General features: G+C 40.2%; 1 protein-coding gene across 1 annotated transcript; it reads right to left on the reverse strand.

Moving 5' to 3' along the window:
* Positions 1-872: 872 nt before the first annotated feature.
* Dynlt3 (dynein light chain Tctex-type 3) lies at positions 873-9,586 on the reverse strand. The gene is made up of 5 exons (NM_025975.5): positions 9,472-9,586; positions 7,583-7,624; positions 3,644-3,767; positions 2,983-3,060; positions 873-2,666 (listed from the first exon to the last, which is right to left on the reverse strand). Exons 1-5 carry the CDS (start codon positions 9,499-9,501, stop codon positions 2,590-2,592), a joined length of 351 nt encoding a protein of 116 aa, NP_080251.3. The 5' UTR covers positions 9,502-9,586; the 3' UTR covers positions 873-2,589.
* Positions 9,587-21,003: the final 11,417 nt, after the last annotated feature.

Here is a 21,003-nt window from a genome sequence, read left to right on the forward strand (position 1 = left end):
GATGATTCAGCTACATAGTTCCACCTTTTGAATTATAAAACAAATTCCCCTTGGGTAGATTGTAGCACATGAGGAAAAAATTTCAATTCACCTTCGACTTTTCTTTGATATGTGCCATAGAAGAGACTTAATCACTTTCTCCCAAATAGATGACTATTTTCTCAACCCTTTTAATAACAATAACTGCTATCAAGAACATGTTAACTATTTTTACTCAAACACTGAAGACACAAACCTAAAATCCTCCTTAGATCACTAGAAATTGCAATGATGCATGCACACAGTGAAGCTCCATTCAGCAGCTCCTAGTTAAGTAACACCCAACTTGGGAAGAAGAAACGTGCTCTTTGCATGAGAAAGTGTAATGCGATGCTGCCATTATTGAGGCGGTCTATTAGGACTTTACAAACACAAAATTATAGCTTTACACAAACCGCACTTCCTGCTTACACATGAATACTCGTATTTACTTGCGGTCCCTAATTTTTTGAAATAAGCAACAACTCCTTTGCAATTTGACAAACAAGACAATTTGCTAAAAATAATTATTACGAGTTAAAAAGCAGTTACCAAATATATTTTATGCTTACTTTAAAGAAAAATGTTGTGTTCAAGACCATAAATAAAATATATAAAAGAGAAGCTATTAATGATTCTGTCATGGTGAAGAATACATTTGGGTAATAATATTTTTGAGACACAGTTTTGTTGGGCAACTGAGTCTGGTCTCACACTCTTGATATATTAATTTTTGTAATATATTTATGTGATCCCATTTATTTTCCTCCTCCAATTATCCTGCTTGGAATTTATTCAAGTAAAGCAGATCCTGATTTCTTGACCACTGAAGGATCAACCAGAGCCAGATGTTCAGCACAATAAGATAGTCTTTATTATATTTTTAACTAGAAACAGCAGATAGCAAGCTCACGAGGTATGATTTGATACTTTGAAAATGAGCCTTCAACAACAACAATCAAAGAGTAAGCCTTAAATGCACAGATAATTTGGTCACTGTTACAATCTCCCAAGGTACAAGAGCCAGCAGCATAAAGTAACATAAAGGTAATGACAAAGAACTCTGGACGTGCCAAAGCTACAGGTCACCTCATTAAACCCCATCTTTGCATTCTTGTCATTAGAGTTATTCTGCAAAATGTCAACCATGCACATGGTCCTCATATGAGGATCCTGTCTTAATGTTGTTGCCATTACTACTAAACGTTTCCTTCCCCTAAAACTTCAATGGCACGTGATTCCAGTGTTTACATGGATTGCGTGGCAATGGTAAGATGTGAAATCGAGTTCATTTTGAAGGTTAAATGGCAGACTGACTTTGCATTTGGTGGCCAGCTGTGTATCCGAATATTTATTTTTGATTTTTTTAAATAAATTGAACTATATTTCATAAGCCCTGAGATATTAGATAACCTGCTAATGATTGTTCACTTTTAATGTATATTCTACCCCATTTGTCCTAACTCTACATAAGTATTTTTAAATTAGTCACACACAGTTGAAACTAATTCAATAAAATTTATCATTGTATAGCTAAGACTACTAATAAGGCCTTTCAGTAAGAGTTGCATATTTGATGTATTACTTTCTGGGAAGCAACCCTTAAAAACTGTATCTATAATTCTGTCACCAATTAGCGCTCTCCTTCTGGTTAATTTTCCACGGAGGACCAGACTCTTTTCCTTTCTTTCTTTTATTCTCCCTCAAACATAAACACTGGTTTTTCCAACTGAATAACTGCCAAAACCAACCTGCCAGGTGAACGCCATGTGAATGCCACGTGAACACCACGTTAAGAGCTGTCTGCCTGGAGAGAAACATGCAGAGCACACATCCGATAGGTACCTGCCCATCTCTCATGGAAGCAATGGATTGTAAGGCAGTTGTCTGAGTCATATACTGTTGATCATATACTTTACTAATTTTGTTCACCCAGGAAATCTGGTCGATCATATTTAATTCCACCTCAAGTGTAAATGTAAGAAACTGGCATTAAAACAAACAAAAAAAAAATCAATGGATTTGCCAGTTCTCAGGAAAAGAAAACTAGTTAGATGGGGCGGGTGTATGTGTGTCAAATTACTCTCTATGAACTACTATATGCAATTCAACAAAGGAATAAAACTTAAACCAGAAAGGTATTAGGTACTTCATGTCATTTTCTCTGCATTTCTCCTTGTAGTTTTTGTTCATATATTTCTCCCTGTTGTGTTTTCTAGTTAATGATAATGTTAGTATCTAAATAGATTTCCCCATCTCTGGGGGAACATAATGCCAGTGAAAGGCTTGTATAAGTAGAAGATTCTAAGTTTAGGTCAGCCATATTTCTGCATTAATTGTTAACTAACATTTTATATCCTTAAATGATGCTGTATAGAATACGAGATAATTCTGCCAACTTCCTATTAGACTTCTGCTTACAATATTCAGTTCTCTGTTGATAGCTTTGAAGCATATTGCACACTTGTCATCTAGCACATTAATAAGTAGTTGTAACTCTTTTTAGAAAGGATACACTCACAAACTTAAGTTAATGGCCTTAACCCAACACATTTTTTAGTGCATTACAGGCTACAGGACAATCGCAACTGCAAAAACATTCACGATGCAGTTCATGGTACGGTTCTCCCATCTGATGGTACAGGTTCCTGAAGGCATACAAGAAGAGGACTTTGATATACTAGCAAAACCTCACAATTACCAAACACTAAGCAACACACACACACACACACACACACACACACACACACATACACATGCACATACACTTGCAGCTTTTAGTAGTATTTTCTACAACTCATTGCATCTTCACATTTTATACTGGGCTGAAATCATACTTGTGAATAGATAGAAAGCAATTCTATTGATACCATCTTTTCAGACTTTAAGTAGTGCTACGGTAATAACTCCAGCCTGACTTTGCTAGAACTTTGAATCTGGATAAATTCATTTGAGGCCCCTCACCATCAGATGTTGTATCCCAAAAACAGGAGCTGGCTGTGTGAAATCCATACGGGCTCCTCTGGACCACTGCACAGGTCACTACAAAGAAAGACACAGAAGGGCAGTTACTGAAAAGGGGGAAGGAGTCAAGGCTGAAAAAAGTAACACAAAACGATTTCTCTGGTAGACTAAAATCGTCTCCTATTTTGAATACTTCCTACCGTCCTGAACTTAACTTCATGAGATTCAGCCATTTCATGGACTGTAACTATCACCACCAGCAATTGCATGGCAGAAAAATTCTGGATTAAATTGTGTGCTCTGTGCCATTAACAGATTTCAGACAGAATTTGGGGACTATTTTACTTTGTACTGGGTGTGTGGATCTTCACAGGCCTATGCAGAGGCACTGATGGCCGAGAGGAACACAGCACTGAAGGGTCTCAGTAGGCAAAGCCAACTGTTGCTACAAAGGGCAAGCGGTTCAAACTGCTTCAGATGGAAAGCCCTTCCTTTTTCACATTGTTGTGCATTTTGTTGAAGCGATGAGTCAGAAGTGCATCCTCCACTATGAGTGGTCAACTACAGTGCCTATCATTCAGATACACTCTTAAAATCCAGAGAGAATCAGAAGGAGAAAGGTACGTGAGCTAAGGAGGAACGACAGCGTGTCATCACTTACCAATGTACTTGTAAGCTTTCCCCAGTTTGACCAAATGTGTTATAGACTGTTCCACTATGCTTGCAGTCCATTGGTTGATGTTATTCTCATTATAATCGTTACCACCCAAAACTCCATCAACACACTAGGAGAGGGAACAGTTCAATTAACCCAGAAGAACCAAATTAGACATACACTGCAAGAGAAATTCGTTTAAGACAGTACCTGCTAAGGCATTAACTCAAACACACATCTACGAAATGCTTGTTGTGCACTGTCTCTAACTTAAAAAGTTTTCTAAGCATTTCCATGAGTCTTATCTCATTCTATGAAATATCACAGGTCATACAAAGATAAATTTGCCAATGGCTCTGTGGTAAATCTAGCAGAGGCATTAATCAAAGAACTCTAATGTTTATAACATGGGAAGGACAAATCTTAAACAGGAAGTGGTAAAAAATGAATGCAGGGTTAAGGGAAGATGCAGACATTGACAGTGTGCAGAAAATGGCCACCATAGCTTTCTCTCCCAGCCTGAACACTGCTCGCCTACAGATACTGCTCCTACTGACATTAGCTAAGGCTGCCTCCTTACTCAGCTGTATAAAATAACTCTGCTTCTCTGTCTGTAATTGTAAGAGAACAGTTGTTTGAATCCAGCCATCTCAGGGACAACTTCTCCATCTTGCTGGCAGGGTCAAATTGAATCCATGGTCCCAGACCCAAAAACTAATTCCTTTGTCCTCTTTATCACTCTGAACTTTGGACCGAAAGTGTAGGAGTCAGATGTCCTGGATAAGGCCCAGTCTCCAACAGATGTTTCTTTGCTTAATTAACCCTTAGTGTCACAATACAATTGGGTAACCTTGTAGATCACCCCAGCCCCCTCCCTCATTTTTAAGCCCAGGGCACCTGATCCCACGTTTCTGGCCATGTGTCTATATGTATGTTTGTCTTTTCTTCATTCCTTCACTGCCCCGAGCCAAGTGAAGTTCCTAACTAATTACCATCAACCCTGAAAGACACTACACAAATCAGAGCTTTAAACAGTTCTGGATTACCCCAGGACGAAGCGCAGGATCTGGCCACACAGTAAGACTTAGACGTTTGTTGTTCAAGCAATACTGATTTAAATGTACTTTCTGGATAGTCTAAACTGAACGTTTTGAGTTTATGTCATTTAAAACATCATTTTTCTTTGTGGAAATTTTGGGTATGGGGGAAATTCTATCACTAAATTAAATAAATGTCTTCTAGTACTAGTACATGATTGGCTCTAAAAGTTCATCGGCAAAAGTAAGTTGACAGGGAGAGAGAGTTCAGAGCAAGAAATTAAAAGAAGTTGCTGCTGGTGGCACAAGCCTTTTTTTCTCTCTTTCTTTCTTTCTTTCTGTCTCTCTCTCTCTCTCTCTCTCTCTCTCTCTCTCTCTCTCTCTCTCTTTCTTTCTTTCTTTCTTTCTTTCTTTCTCTTTCTGAGACAGGGTTTCTCTGTATAGCCCTGGCTGTCCTGGAACTCAACTCTGTAGACCAGGCTAGCCTCGAACTCAGAAATATGCCTGCCTCTGCCTCCCAAGTGCTGGGACTATAGGCATGCGCCACCACCACCCAGTGGCACAAGCCTTTAATCCCAGCACTGAAAGGCAGTGGCTGGGGGTACTCTGGGATGTCAAGGCCAGCCTGGCCTACAAAGCAAATCTCAGAGCTACACAGAGAGACTTTGCCTTGAAAACAAAAACAAAGACATCAAACAAGCCAAAACAAAACAAAACAAAACAACAACAATAACAACAACAACAAAACAAGCAAACAAGCAAACCAAACCAAGCCCTGAAATTAAATGAATGACACTGAGTATGAAATAAAACAGGAACGACTGTTGGAGCTATGGAAGTATCTAGAATGGTCCGGAGGGTTTTAAAATAGTACTTACACCTTTAAACCTTTCCAGATTTTCAATGGAAGTATTTTAGTGGCACAGAAAAGTGATTCAGGAAAGAAAGACCAAGGAGACCAGAGATGTGTTCCCCAAAGCAATATGCACGAAGCCTGAGATTTCTCCGAAGTTCCCTCTTTCATGTCGAGAACTCAAGTTCAGTTGGGATCAAACTGTCTTCAGTTAAACGGCTTGTAGAGCTAACCCCAGTCTCAGCAATATTTCAGTTAGGGAGAGGCCTACTGTAAAATGCATCTAGTAAGCTAGGTGCAGTGCTGTGTGCCTGTAATCCTGATGGTTGATTGTCTGAGGCAGGAGTATTACAACTAGGAGGCAGGCTATCCTGGCTACATAACAACACTCTATCTCAAACAAACAAACAAACAAACAAACACAAAAAGAAAACCCAAAAACCAAAGAAACAAGGGAAGAGATAAAAATGCATTTGGTAGTTTCTAATACCACATAACCTCTAACACACACAGAGAGAGAGAGACAGACAGACAGAAAGAGACAGACAGACACACAACAGTTTAAGAAGTAATTACTTATATATTTCCAAATAACATGCTTACCACTATGTTTTATGAGCTATAGGCACGTCTAGAACTCCTGTGATAGGTGAAAATCTAGATCTCCACTAGCTTTCCCCCACCTCTTCTTAAGACAGAGGTCTCAGTAGATTTCCTTCAACCTATGTACACAGATGAAATCCCCTCCCCAGCCCCACATCTTTAACATTCCTGACCTCTTATTGCATCCATTACTCCTTCCTAGGGAGATGGAATGAGCTATCTGGTTGGTGAGTGGTCAGCATTGGTCTCATGAGAAAACGTCATTCCCACACATCTTGAATTTGGGTTTTCATTTTTCCTTCCATCCCTACCCAGACCAAGAACCACATTATCCTGTTTCTCCGCTGACTCAAACTTTCCCTTGTGTGCATGCAAAGCCAGTATTGCAAGTTCTGAACTGAGCAGGGGGGGTTAGTATAACATGATACAGTCATCAACCTAGTTTTTATCGACAATAAAGGCAGTGTTTTACTCTTTCAAGTGATACTTCGGCCTTTTTATATGGTTCAAAACTTGGGTAAGGAAAATATATTAAAGTGGTTCTTTCAAAGATCCAGCATCTTTTCTTTCATGTCTAATAATCACTAACTACTAATGTCTCTTGAGATTGTATTTTGAAAAATAAGATTATGCTATCTCTCCCTTCTAATTGCTCTTCCTTATTCTCTGACATTGTGAAGGCACTGAACACATTTGCATTTTATTTTAATTAAATATTCAGCTATGTAATATAGTCTGGATATTTTAAATAACTAAATAGTCTAATACAAAGTCTTCAACTATTAAAATACAGCAGGTTTTTTCCTGTTGCCTAGCCCTCTGCAATGTTGAGCTGATGATCCTACTTATACAGGGTCAGCCCAGCTCAGCTCAGGAGGACACTATACCTTAGAGCAAGCAGTCAGGCAAGTCAGGGGCTGTCTCTGGGGAAACTGATGGCAAACACACACACACACACACACACACACACACACACACTCGAGGCCCAGAAGGTGGAGTCAATCCTGCCCAGACAGAACTCAAGTCAGGGCGTCAGGGCTTGTTAGGACACAGGTCCCAATAGCCACACCTGCAATTGAAGCCAGTCTCCTGAGCCAGCTCAGGGTTTTGTCTTTAACCTAGGATTTGGCAGAGCTAATGATGATTCTTTAGAGAGCTCTTAAAGTACCTCACCCACAGTGTAGTCTATATTGACAACACTCGAATCAATAAGGGTCTTCAGGATCTTTCTTTCTGTAGACTTGAAACAGCTTTAGCGTGACTTTCAGAAAAAGGTCCAACTAAGCCTCAGTGCATGCCCTGCATACACACCACTACAAAGAAGGAAGACATCTTTTACATCGTGGTGTCTTAACATTAACATCTCTAGCATTGGCCTGACAAATCAAAACTGGATTTAAGATATTTCCATCAACACAACAGGCTTTGCGATAACAGCAAATATCAACTCACCTCTTTGACTATATTATGGGCTTCATCAGCATTGAAGCCAACCTAAGAAGAAAACACACAATAAAACTGCTTTGAGCATAGGCAATATTCAGGATACTCTCATCTGGCCTAAGAAAACCATAGTGACAGAAGACCACAGTGCTAGGAGTATTGGGTCTCCTGAGGATCCTGCACCTATTCCCTATGAATTTGGAGCCATTAGAATTGGGCAGAACCTGGGCAAATACCATTTTGAAAAGTGCTTTTACAATAGTGAGTGTATTGATTATTCTAGATAATCGTTGTATAATAAAGCTTAAGAAATTGGTATTCAGCAGCTATTACTGATGTCTGTTGTGTGCTATCAGTATACAGGAAATCATTTCAGCTAAAGTGGGCCATAAGAAGAGTATGCTCAACTGTCATTTTCAAGTTTATTTTGAACTGATGTGAGTCAAACCATTGCTTTCCCAATTATAAGATTACAGCAATACTCTGTCATTAGAAATTTATGTTATTCTAATTATATAAATTGGTATATACTTTTTGGAGCAGCTTGTTAGAATCTTAGGTTAAGAAGGATTTTCAGTAGCATCTACGTGTCCTCTAGTGCAGAACTAGGTTATGTGATAAGCCTGAAATACAAGGCACGATGCTTTAGGTATCACCAAATGACTTCCAGGGAGGTATGCTGAGTGCACTGGGAAAGCAGCACAGCACTTCTGTGCTTTAAAAACCACTAGGGAACTTCAAACTACTTGAAACAAGTCAACTCCTGAGTTATGCTTTAAGTATAGATTTCCATATTTTAATTCTATTAATTATTCTATACAATTTCCCACCATTCTCCTAAAAAAAAAAAAAGGAACGAAAATCTAAATTGTTGGAGGCATTATGAAAAAAGGTCTCATAGTTTGGGCCTGTGATAAAATATCATTTTTACTTCAAAATCCCATCCAAAAATTGGCCTAAGAAATAAAAGATACACATTTCACCACAGTTTGGAAAGTCGCCTAATACTATGGACGCATCTCTGTCTCTTCTGGGCTCAGGGCGTCTCCTGTGCTAGCCAAGCACACTAGGACTATGTCTTCACTCCAATTTCTTTTGAAATTACATGTATTTAGGAAGTAGTGCAAAATAGATCCCATTGCACCTTTGCTAGGAGGTGCAGAACATCTCTGTCTACGCTGTCCTTGCAAACTCTTACAGGCTGTGCAACAATTCAACAGCCCTCATCCTCAAATTCCTTGAAATAAGGGCTTAAGTATGAAGCCAGAGACCTGGGTTCAAATGGAACACCTGTCATTCTTTTCACTTGGGGCCTATCACTTTGTCGCCATGAAAAGTCGGTTACCTTCTGTAACAGGAAACTAACCGACATCATGGAGTTCTGGTGAGGCTTAGGGAAACATGAATCAGTGAGCAAGGGCTCTTAATCCATAAAGCACTTCCTCTAGCCTTTCCTGGGAAGAATTCCCGGGACTAGAGCCACCTTGCAGCACCAGCACAAGGAGGCCCAAAGGGGTGGAGGAAGCAGAGAGAAGACGGGTTTCCCAGGCCCTGATCGCAAACGGGCGGGGCTCGCCCACGCCTGCCTGCCTATGTAACCCAAATTCTGGCCTTCCCTACAACCTCTCGGCCCTTGCAGACCCTGACGACTGCCCCCAAGCGCTTTTGCTCACTAAGGCCAGAGCGACGATCTGCCCACCCTAAGGATCTCAGGGGCGGGGGAGGGGCGGGGAGAGCGAGAAGCCTAAGGGCAAGAAGGATCCAGGCCGCACGGAGCAGACCCAGGCTAAAGAGAAGCTGCATCTTAACTCTCCCAGAACTAAGAGACCACCCCGCAGTGTCCCCACAGCCAGTCAGAGAGAGCTGAGGGGCTTTTCCTGGCGCCAGAGGGGCGGTACCTCATCGCAGGGCCGTTGGTACCCCTCCATGGTGGCTTTCTGAGTCCTGGGGGCGGAGCAAGCCTTCTGTCCAGGTCCTCAGCTGCGCACTGGCCTCTGGGGAGGCCCCGCCTCCACTCCAGACCCAGGGCGTTTACGCAGGCCCTGCTTTTCTGACGCAAACAGCAGGGAGGGCGGGGTTAAAAGAGCAGGGAGGGCGGGGTTAAAGGACAGGGAGGAGGGGCTCTGTTTGAGTTGAGCCCTTTAGCGGGGCTAAGGGTACCCCTGCTAGGTTTTAAGTGCACTTAAGACCAGGCTAGTCTTCTGAAAATAAGGGACACACGTTAAGACCTCAAAGAGCTTCCATGGGGAAAGTTAGCTAGCACAGGTGATTTTGGGCTTCCTGCAGTGGCCATGTGCACAAAATTCGTTCATCCACAGTTATCCAGCAAGCGAGTGTAGCAGCTGAGCAAGGAACTTCGATTTCTCTCCGTACTAGTTACTGACTTTGAAAAATATACACCCGCCCCCCCCACACACACACACACAAGATTCAGTTTTCCCATAACATAAATCCCTCTATTTGGAGACTCGTTATAAGGATCAAATAAGATACAGTACACACAACTCCTAAAGTTGATGTCCCTCTTCAACTTGTAGTAACTACCTATATTCCTACAGCTTCAAAGCCACCACCACCTCTCCTGTATTAGCTCTAACCACATGTACAAAATGTTTTTTGCCATGCAAGGTAGGGCATTGCCGTGTACTGGGATTCAAATGTGGATATGTCTGGTGATGGTGGTGGGGATATTCAGCCCAACACAATGACTTCTATTTTGTTCCCCACTATCAAAGTCAGAAGGTTCCTTAGTTTTCTAATCCCTTTCTATTACTTTAAAAGTAGAACAGGAATTAAGAGACATGAAGTAACTTGAAGCCTATATAGACAGTAACTAAATCCTCAGGTCCCCCAATTCACCACTCTCAATTTGTGACTATTGAATCAACCTTGATACTGTGATTTTTGCAGTACTGGCTCTTCTATTATGGGTCATTGCAAAAAGCAAAGTGATTGGGGCTGGGGAGATGGCTAAGAAGTTAGCACTCACTACTCTTGCAGAGGACCTAGGTTTGGTACTCAGTACCCATGTATTGCCTATAGGCTGTCTGTATCTCTGGTTCAAGGGGGCCCAACCCCTTTTTCTGGCCTCTTCAGGCTCTAAGCACATATGATGCACATACATTCAAGGAAACACTCCATACATTCCATACGCAAACTTCAATGATCTTTCAACTGGAAAAATACCAAATAGTTTTGAGAATTTACTTTAAATCATTGTAATTTTATTAATATGTTCCTTTGGCTACAAGTAACAAAAGACCCAAGTAGGAGGAACTGAAATAATGATGTTTATGTTTTGTTTTATAACCAGGAATGTGAGAGTCAATTTATATTCCTGATTGATTTAGTTGCTCAAAACCTTTTTAGGGTATGTGTGCTTTCTGTCTTTAGACGGTATTGTCTTCATCACATCAGCAATATCTGTCTAGTCTCCAGGAGTCTTTTCCTCAGGCACAATTTGTCATGTCTTACCCATATGATTTTTCCCTTTTACAGAACAGACCGGAAAAAAAACCTATAGTTAGTGTTTTACCTTTATTGCAAATAGTGAATTCTATCAAAAAGTAGATAGTGGATGGGGATATGGCTTAATATATAGTCTCAGTGGTGAGGAACCAGAGATAGTAGGATCCCTGAAGCTTGCTAGTCAGCCAGTCTAACATAAATGGTGATTGCCAGTCTCATGAGAGCAATTGAGGAAGACACCAATATTGATCTCTGGCCTTCACTGGGGTGTTTGGCTGCATAGTCTGTGGCAATCGAGGGAGGATTATGAGCTAAGTGTAGCATAACTTTATTTAAACTATATGTTTGTGTGTTTCAGGAAACTATAGGAAAACATAATGTAAGCTTACTTACATGTGTGTTCATGTTTATAGAACCCATCCTTAACTTTATTTATATGGTTGTGAAGGAAAAATGATGCAGAAAAGGTGTTTGTCTTAGTCAGGGTTTCTATTCCTACACAAACATCAAGACCAAGAAGGAAGTTGGGGAGGAAAGGGTTTGTTCAGCTTACATTTTCCACATTGCTGTTCATCACCAAAGGAAGTCAGGACTGGAACTCAAGCAGGTTAGGAAGCAGGAGCTGATGCAGAAGCCATGGAGGGATGTTCTTTACTGGCTTGCTTCCACTGGCTTGCTCAGCCTGCTCTCTTATAGAACCCAAGACTCCCCCTTGATCACTAATTAAGAAAATGCCTTATAGCTGGATCTCATGGAGGCATTTCCCCAACTGAAGCTCCTTTCTCTGTGATAACTCCAGCTGTGTCAAGTTGACACAAAACCAGCCAGTACAGTGTTAAAATAAATTAGCCAAACATTTCTAATAAAATCTTTAAACTGTTTAAGCGAAGCCCATGATTTTGCTTTTTTAAAAATTTAGATATTTTCTTTATTTACATTTCAAATGCTATCCCCTTTCCTTGTTTCCCCTCTGAAAACCCCCTATCCTCTCCCCTTCCCCCTCGTCCCCATCCCAGCCACTACCAATTCCTGGCCCAGGCATTCCCCTATACTGGGGCATGGAACCTTCTTCACAGGACCAAGGGCCTCTTCTTCCATTGATGACCAACTAGGCCATCCTCTGCTAAATATGCAGCTGAAGCCATGAGTCCCTCCCTCTGTGTGTTTTCCTTGATTGATGGTTTGTTTCCAGGGAGTTCTGAGGTTACTGGTTAGTTCCTATCTTTGTTCCTCCTAGGGGGCAGCAAACCCCTTCAGCTCCTTGGGTACTTTCTCTAGCTCCTTCATTGGGGACACTGTGCTCAGTCCAATGGATGACTGTGAGCAACTACTTCTGTATTTTCCAGGTACTGGCAGAGCCTCTCAGGTGACAGCTATATCAGGCTCCTGTCAGCAAGCTCTTGTTAGCATCTGCAATAGTGTCTGGATTTGGTGGATGTTTATGGAATGGATACCCAGGCGGGGCAATTTCTAGATGGTCATTCTTTCAGTCTCTGCTCTGAACTTTGTCTCTGTAACTCATCCCATGGGTATTTTGCTCCCCCTTCTAAGATAGTATCCACACGTTGGTCTTCCTTCTTGATTTTCATGTGTTTTGCAAATTGTATCTTGGGTATTGTGATCTTCTTGGCTAATATCCACTTATCAGTGAGTGCATATCATGTGTGTTCTTTTGTGACTGGGTTACCTCACCTGAGATGATATCCTCCAGATCTATCCATTTGCCTAAGATTTTCATAAATTCATTGTTTTTAATAGCTGAGTAGTACTCCATTGTGTAAATGTACCACATTTTCTGTATCCATTCCTCTGTTGAGGGACATCTGGGTTCTTTCCAGCTTCTGGCTATTATAAATAAGGCTGCTATGAACATAGTGGAGCATGTGTCCTTATGACAAGTTGGAACATCTTCTGGGCATATGCCCAGGAGTGGTATAGCTGGGTCTTCTGGTAGAACTATGTCCAATTTTCTGAGGAACTGCCAAACTGATTTCCAGAGTGGTTGTACCAGCTTGCAATCAATCCCACCAGCAATGGAGGAGTGTTCCTCTTTCTCCACATCCTGGCTGTCATCTGAGTTTTTGATCTCAGCAATTTTGACTGGTCTGAGGTTTTGATTTGCATTTCCATGATGATTAAAGATGTTGCAAAAAATTTTTAGGTGCTTATCAGCCATTCAGTATTCCTCAGTTGATAATTCTTTGTTTAGCTCTGTACCCCATTTCTTAATAGGGTTATTTGGTTTTCTGGAGTTCAACTTCTTGAGATATATAGGATTTAAGATTGGTAAAGATATTTTCCCAATCTGTTGGCTGCTGTTTTGTCTTATTGATAGTATCTTTTGCCTTACAGAAGTTTTGCAATTTTATGAGGTCCCATTTGTCAATTATTGATCTTACAGCACACGCCATTGCTGTTCTGTTCAGGAATTTTTCACATATATTAAGTTCACAATAAAACACAAGTAGGTACATAAAGAAACAAAAAACACATTATCATAATCAGGGGACAATGGAAAGAGTGCATTAAGAATTTGAAATGTAAATGAAGAAAATACCTAATTAAAAAAATAACCTGATTAATGAAATTGCAAAAAAAAAAGGTGAAAAAAAAAAAGAATCTAGATGGTACCATTTTTTCAAAGAGACTTTAAAATAGCTGTTTAATGTATTCAAAAATATAAAAGAGAAGACTGACCATTTTATTCAACAACTGGAAACTATTTTAAAAGTCCCAATAGAATTTCCAGAAGTAGAACTACACTAACAACAAATAAACACAACTCCAGTTGAAGCAAAGTTGGAGGTTTAACTAGAGAATTTTTTTGGGGGGGTGGGGAGTTGTTCTAGGGGTTGGACAGACAGTTCAGTGGTTAAGAACATTTGTTGCTCTTGCAAAAAGACCCAAGTTCAGTTCCGATCAAAAAAAAAAAAAAAAAAAAAAAAAGAGCCTGGAACCCCAGTTGCAAAGGTTCCAATGCCCTCTTCTGAACTTTGTGGCCTCCAGGCATTCACGTGGTGCATAAGTCTGGTGCATAAAGATAGTCAGGCAAAATACTCATACACATAAAATAAATCTAAACAAAAAATTGGTCCAGGTTAGGTGTCACATGCATCTTTAATCTCAGCATGGGGGAGGGGGCAGAGTCAGCTGAATTTCTGTGAGTTTGAGGCCAACCTGGTCTACTTAGCATATTCAGTGCCAATGTCAGCCATGGCTACATAGTGAGAACTTGTCTCAAAATTAATTAATTAAAAAATGATCTGAAAGAGATTTCAGGACTGAAAAGGTGAAGTGAACTCAAAGTCCCACGCCTAACCAAAAAGCTATTTGCAACTGACACCTTCTGGGAAAGGGAAACCCAGTTTTCTTCGGTGGAACAACAATATGAACTAAGCAGTACCCCGGAGCTCTTGTCTCTAGCTGCATATGTATCAAAAGATGGCCTAGTCGGCCATCACTGCAAAGAGAGGCCCATTGGACATTCAAACTTTATATGCCTCAGTACAGGGGAACGCCAGGGCCAAAAAGGGGGAGTGGGTGGGTAGGGGATTTGGGGGGAGGATATGGGGGACTTTTGGTATAGCATTGGAAATGTAAATGAGCTAAATACCTAATAAAAAAATAGACTGTCACTCTAGGTCAGGCTGGATGCCGAGGGAGGAACAGTTTACCAACACAAAAGGTATTCTGTGTTTATTTGTGTGTTTTTGGGTTTTGTTTCATTGCCTTATTGGTATTCTTTGTTTAAGTTTGTTTATTTTGATTTTTCATTTTTGGTTGTTTGTATTGTGAGAGAGATAGAATAGAGATAGAGAGAGACAGAGAGACACAGAAAGAGAGACTCAGACATAGAGACAGAGAGAGAATGTTGCTTAGTGGGTAGAGCAGTGGGAAAAAGCTGAGGAAAAAGACTCCTTTGGAGAAAGGAAAAGAGTCTTATCAAAATATACTGTATGAAAAGATATTTAATAAAAATTTAAAATGTGTTTAAATAAGGTATTCAAAATGAAGCAGGGACTTAACTAAGTGTGAAATTTGCAAGTAGAGAGACAAACAATACCATGGCCACACTTAATATACACAATTAGATTTCATAAAAAAGAGGACTGAGACTGCACAAAAGCAATATAGTAAAGTTCTTCAAAAATTGGTAGAAGAATTTTATTAATCAGATTCTTCATAAGAAGTTGATGCAGTCTCTTAGAATGTAATAATAGTCAAGAAGATTTCCTTCCCATGTTAGTTGCTTATCTTGTTGCTGTGACAAAATACCCTGACAAAAGGAACTTTCAGAGGGAGAGTTTCTTCACAGTTCCAGGTTATAGTCCATTCTGGCAGGTAACTCCTGGTGGCAAGGATTGAGCTGTTCACATTGCAGCCCCAATCAGGAAGCAGATAGGAATGATGAATATTCATGCTTGGCTTGCTTTCTCCTTTTTTTTTTAAATTCGGCCAAGGACACCAGCACATGGAATAGTGCCACTCACCTCAGTCAACATAATATAGACAGTCCTTTCCAGGCATAGCTACCTAATGGCTTATCTACAGGTGATTGACATCTTGTCAAATTGAGGATATTTAACTATACCACTAGTATTGATTTGTGTGTGTTGGGGGGAGGGCTGTGGTTCTATGAGGTTTACAAAGAATAGCACAGAAACTTAATCTCCTCTTCCCTTTCAACAGCCACAACCTTACCCAGGTATACATAGTGTCTTATAGCTGCTCTTGTTATCTTTATTTTAGGTGGTAGTATAATCAATTGGTTCCCATATTTAGATGATACAATAACTGATAGGCCTGCTGTATATCAAGGGACACATTTTAGGCTCCATATCTATTACATCCCTAGAAATCATTCAATTACAGGTCCAAACAATCTCACTAATGTAATGGAACAATGTAATAATAATGTACAACTATTAGACACGAGGAACTCCTTTCTCCAACCGTCTATGAAGAACTCCTTGTGTTTTTAATTCAGTTTGTCCATGCTCTCAATGTACATTTTCCTTGTGTGTGAGTTCCAGAGCTATAATAGCATTCCAGATGACCCTGGAAGCTTTATTAGGAGCTTTATTGCCATAGAGACGAAGTGTCCCACCATACACCTTCCTTTCCTGGCCTTCCACCTACATTTCATTCTCTGGTGATGAAATAAGTAGTAGTGATATCATTTCATGCAGTGACAAACCTATACTACATTTCTATTCAAAAAGAATACTACGCACAGCCAGTCAAAATGGCTAATGTTCACACATTAAGCCAAAGCAAAGGAATTGTCACGAACTTGAGAACAGTCTGGGCTATATAACGAGTCCTAGTACAGCCTGAGCTACTTAGTTAATACTGTCTCAAGGAAAGCAAAGCCATATATAATATATGAACAAACCAATTTTAGAACTTTATTCTGAGGGTCCACTTCCTTGGCTTAGCCAGGGTTCTCCAAAGAAACATAAATAATAGGACATAGGAATAGTGACTTTTTCAGGGAATATAACAAATTCAAGTTGTTTGCAACAAAAGTAACCAGGAAATGTATGCATTTGGAATTAAAAAAGTTGTTTACAGACTGTAGTTCAACAATGGCTGTCTTCCGACATAAAGAACAGTTATTCTGTAGTTGTCCAGTTCATTAGACTGGATATGTTAGCTGGTCTGCAGTCTGCACTGTGTTGTATTTGGAAGAAGTAGCGTCTAATACCAGCAGAGGAATACCTCTGAACGATAGAAAAGCTCATCAGTGAGAATGAGGACAGGATAGCAGAAAATAAAACCTTCCTTCTTCCATGTCCTCTACGTGGGTTGTCACCAGAAGGTGTGGCCCAGATTTAAGGTGGAACTTCTTATCTCAAGTATAAAAATTGAGGGTCTTTTCACCTCAAGTGATCAGGTCAAGCAAACTCCTCACAAGTATGTCCAGCTGCTTGCGCTTTAGTTGATTCCAGATGTGGTCAAGTTAACAACCAAGATCACAACCAAGATCACAGAGCTACTGAAATCCATACAAGTCAAGAGCTAGAAGTATAGCTCAACAATGCTTGCCTAGCATGTATACTGCTCTGAGTTCAATCTTAAGTAACACACACACACACACACACACACACACACACACACACACACACAGAGCGAGAGAGACAGAGACACACACAGAGAGAACACACATAGATACTTATTCTAAAGTATAAAGTAGGGCAGACTGTACAGAGAGAGACAAAAAGAGTATAATATGAATGAATCTGTATTCATGGTCTCCCAAATCCCTAAAAATCCCAAATGAAATGACTAAAAAAAAAAAACCCCATAGAGCCTGGTGTGGTGGCACACGCCTTTAATCCCAGCATTAGGGAGGCAGAGACAGGCAGATTTCTGAGTTCGAGATCAGCCTGGTCTACAAAGTGAGTTCCAGGACAGCCAGGGCTATACAGAGAAACCCTGTCTTGAAAAAACCAAAAAACCAAAACAACAACAACAACAACAACAACAACAACAAACCCCATATATTTGTCACATCACAGGAAAGGAAAAATCAAAGGAGAAGAAAATTATAAAAGTGTGCCCTCAAACAAGCTACTTCAACTACCTTTGAATCCTTTTAAGAATGAAGCATGAAGACTGTTTGACTTCCAGACAAACCACATGTTGGATTTTAAAGATGCCTCTAAAACACAGGAACTTAAATAAAAATTGTATGCAAGTAAACATGGAGAACATCAGTTATAATCAGGAATACTCTGCAAGGAACACCAAAATCTATGCTTTTCTCTAAATACAAATGATCCTAAATAGAAATTTGAGCTATATAAAAGCTAAGCAGTTAAAGAGGAGGGGGTAAATCTTTATATAAACAAATATCTTATAAAATAAGGAGTTTACAGTGCATACTAAACTAAAGCACAGGATAATAGAGCTTAGAAGTTGATACACAGGTACAGTGAAATAAGTTGTTGAATACCTTTTTCATTTTCAGTAAATTGGTAAAAGCACCAGGCAATATTCAACCATGATGAGATAAAGATATTTTATGCAGGATAATCACTAACGGAAAACACTTTTAAGTGTTTAGTTACCACAATAACAAGCTATGCAAATATAATGCTAAAAATACCCAACTGAAAAAAGCCCCAAAGACAGGTGGGGCAGAGCACAAGAAGGATAGTACATGTGGAATGAATAGGTGGGTGGCTCATCTCAAGTATTATAGTGATAATCAATACACACAGATCATGGGTTCCACTTATATGACCAAGGACAGAACGAAACCGAATCCACCTATATGCCATTTACAAAAGTGTCACACACACACACACACACACACACACACACACACACACACTAAAATCAAGGATGCAGAAAAGATGAAAGTGAAAGCCATAAAAAGATACACCATTGTATTTGTTCAAAGCTGTAACTTGTATTTTAGTGACTTTATTTGGTTCTTTTATCTACCTCCTTACTCCATCCTATCCTTTCTAATCCCACAACACTAGGTAGGAGAGAAAGAAGGTTAGAGGGACAAGGCAGCATAGATCTCATTAGACTACTTCCCTTTAATTAGGGTCATGTCCCTTGTACCTTGTGACAAGCTCAATCTTCATTGTCAGGTTATCTCCAACCAGCAATCCAGCAACCCAACAATGCAGCAACAGAGCAACACAGCAACCCAGGAACCCAGCAATACAGCAATACAGCAAAAGCAGAAACAATAGCAATGCTGGAGGGGGTGGGTGGGGAATGCAGCAACAACAACAGCCTCTGGAGCTCTGGCAGTTTCAAGAGTCCCCAGAACTCCAAACATAAACTATCTCAGCTGGCAATGTCATGCCCCTGCCAGGGCATGAGACAAATCACAGCTGCTGTGGACAATCTGAAACAGCTCCATATCCCACACCCAGGATTAAAACAAAAACGTATTCACATAACATTTCTGTGTTTTTAAAGAAACTAAAATTCTCACTACACTGTAGGACAAAACTAGAAATAAACAAAAAACTATTACAGGAAAGCAGACATGTTTTGTACTAATGTTTCAGCTCATTAGATGGAAGTAATTGCCTCAAAGTTTAGGTAGGTAATGCAATTCAAAATATGAGAAATAGAAGTAGAACGTAGTAGAGTCAAAAGACAAAATTGATAAATTCATAGTATTATGAGTCTTTTCTTTTGGGGGAATAACTTTGTGTATTATGAGTTTCTTAGTAAAATTTTAAGAGTCAAGAGGAAAAACTTCTTGGGAACTTGAACTTGTCTTCATGCCACAATGGATGTGTGAAAATCAGAGGATGACTTGAGGGCACTGCTTCTCTCTCCACCATGTGGGGCTCAGGGATAAAACTCAAGGGTAGTGTCAAAGGAATTTTAGCTGCTGAGCCATTTCACCAGTTCTAGTATGAGATGTTTTAATGACATAATGTCAACAGGTAACAAAACAAGCAAGCCAAAATACATCAGAAAAAAATAAATATTTAATCAGCCCAATCATTGTATTTTATTTGACACATGTAGAACTCTGACTACAACAGAAGAAAATATATTTTTTGAAGTACAATAAGGTATGCTGAAAGAACCTAGTGGGGAAATCCCCACTCAACTCCCGATTCGGAGTGCACCCAAGAATCACGAATAGAACACAACACCTTGATGTAACAACACGAGGTATTTTAATGGCGAAGCTCTGGGTCGAAACGTATCTCACACAGGAGACTGGATTCGACCACGAGGCTTGGAAGCTAGGGGTTTTTATAGAAAAGGAGTGGGGCTGGGGGAGGAATTGGTGCGGTTTCACATGATTGGTCCATTTAAACATCAGCAGCCTGTTAACATTTAACTTAGGTCAGAGGGGTGGGAGATAGGGAGGCGATGGGCCTGCCTGAGCATGTCCTGGTCTGTTCTGCTATGTTCTAGCCCCAGGTTTCAAAGCTCACAAACAACTCTTTGGGCTATTTGACATACATTACATGTATCACAGGTCTCAAGTTTTATTTCCTTTCATTCCCCTCTTCTTCTGTTTAGACTAATTCTAATCATAGAATTTTAGAGATTGGTGTCCCCTAACTCTTCATCTACCTGAACTATAGGTTGATATTGCCTTTGAAGAACCATGAGTTTTACTGTATCAATTCTACTCTGAATGAAAGCCATTCCTCTATTTGTTATACAAGGGCCGAAAACTAAAGCTAAACATATCATAAGGATTGGTCCGGCTAGAGCGGAAATCAAAGAAGTTATCCAAGATGGTCGTGATTCAAACCACGACTCAAACCACCCCCTTTGAGCATCCCGTTCCTGTTTCCTTCCCTCTAATCTTTCTCTCAGTTTTTGCATAGAGTCTCTAACTATTCCTGTATGATTTGCATAGAAGCAGCACTCTTCTTTAAGGGCAGCACACAGTCCTCCTTCCTTTAGGAACAACAAATCAAGACCTCTCCTGTTCTGCAAAACTACCTCAGACAGGGAGGTCCAAGATTTTTCTAAAGCATCAATGGACTCCTGTATTGCCGCTAGGTCTTCATTGACAGCATCCCTCAAAGACTGAATTCCCTGTCTTCCTTCTATCAAAGCTGACACTCCTGTCCCCACTCCTACTGCCATACCTATTCCCATGAATGCAGCCAGGGTTAAAGTAATTGTTTCTCTTTTTGACTGCCAGCCAGCATAGCTTTCTTCTAAACTGGATGCAGGGTGATAATATACGTGGGGTAACAGCTGGATCATGACACAAAAATCATGAGATGAATTAAAAAACTTAGTTGATACACAGAGAATAAGTCATGTATTGCAAGCCCACGAGCCAACCGGGGAAGGTACAAGATAGTAATTAGCTTCTGTTCTGGACACGGACTGAATTTGTCCACATAGGTGTTTGTGGGTGGAAGGTGGGGTGCCTATACAGAGACCTGGACTCCTCGCGGATACTTCAGTCAGGGTCAGTTTTTGTCCTGTACCCCAAGAGCAGGAAG

Source organism: Mus musculus, chromosome X, assembly GCF_000001635.26.
Source record: "Mus musculus strain C57BL/6J chromosome X, GRCm38.p6 C57BL/6J".
Taxonomy (NCBI): domain Eukaryota; kingdom Metazoa; phylum Chordata; class Mammalia; order Rodentia; family Muridae; genus Mus; species Mus musculus.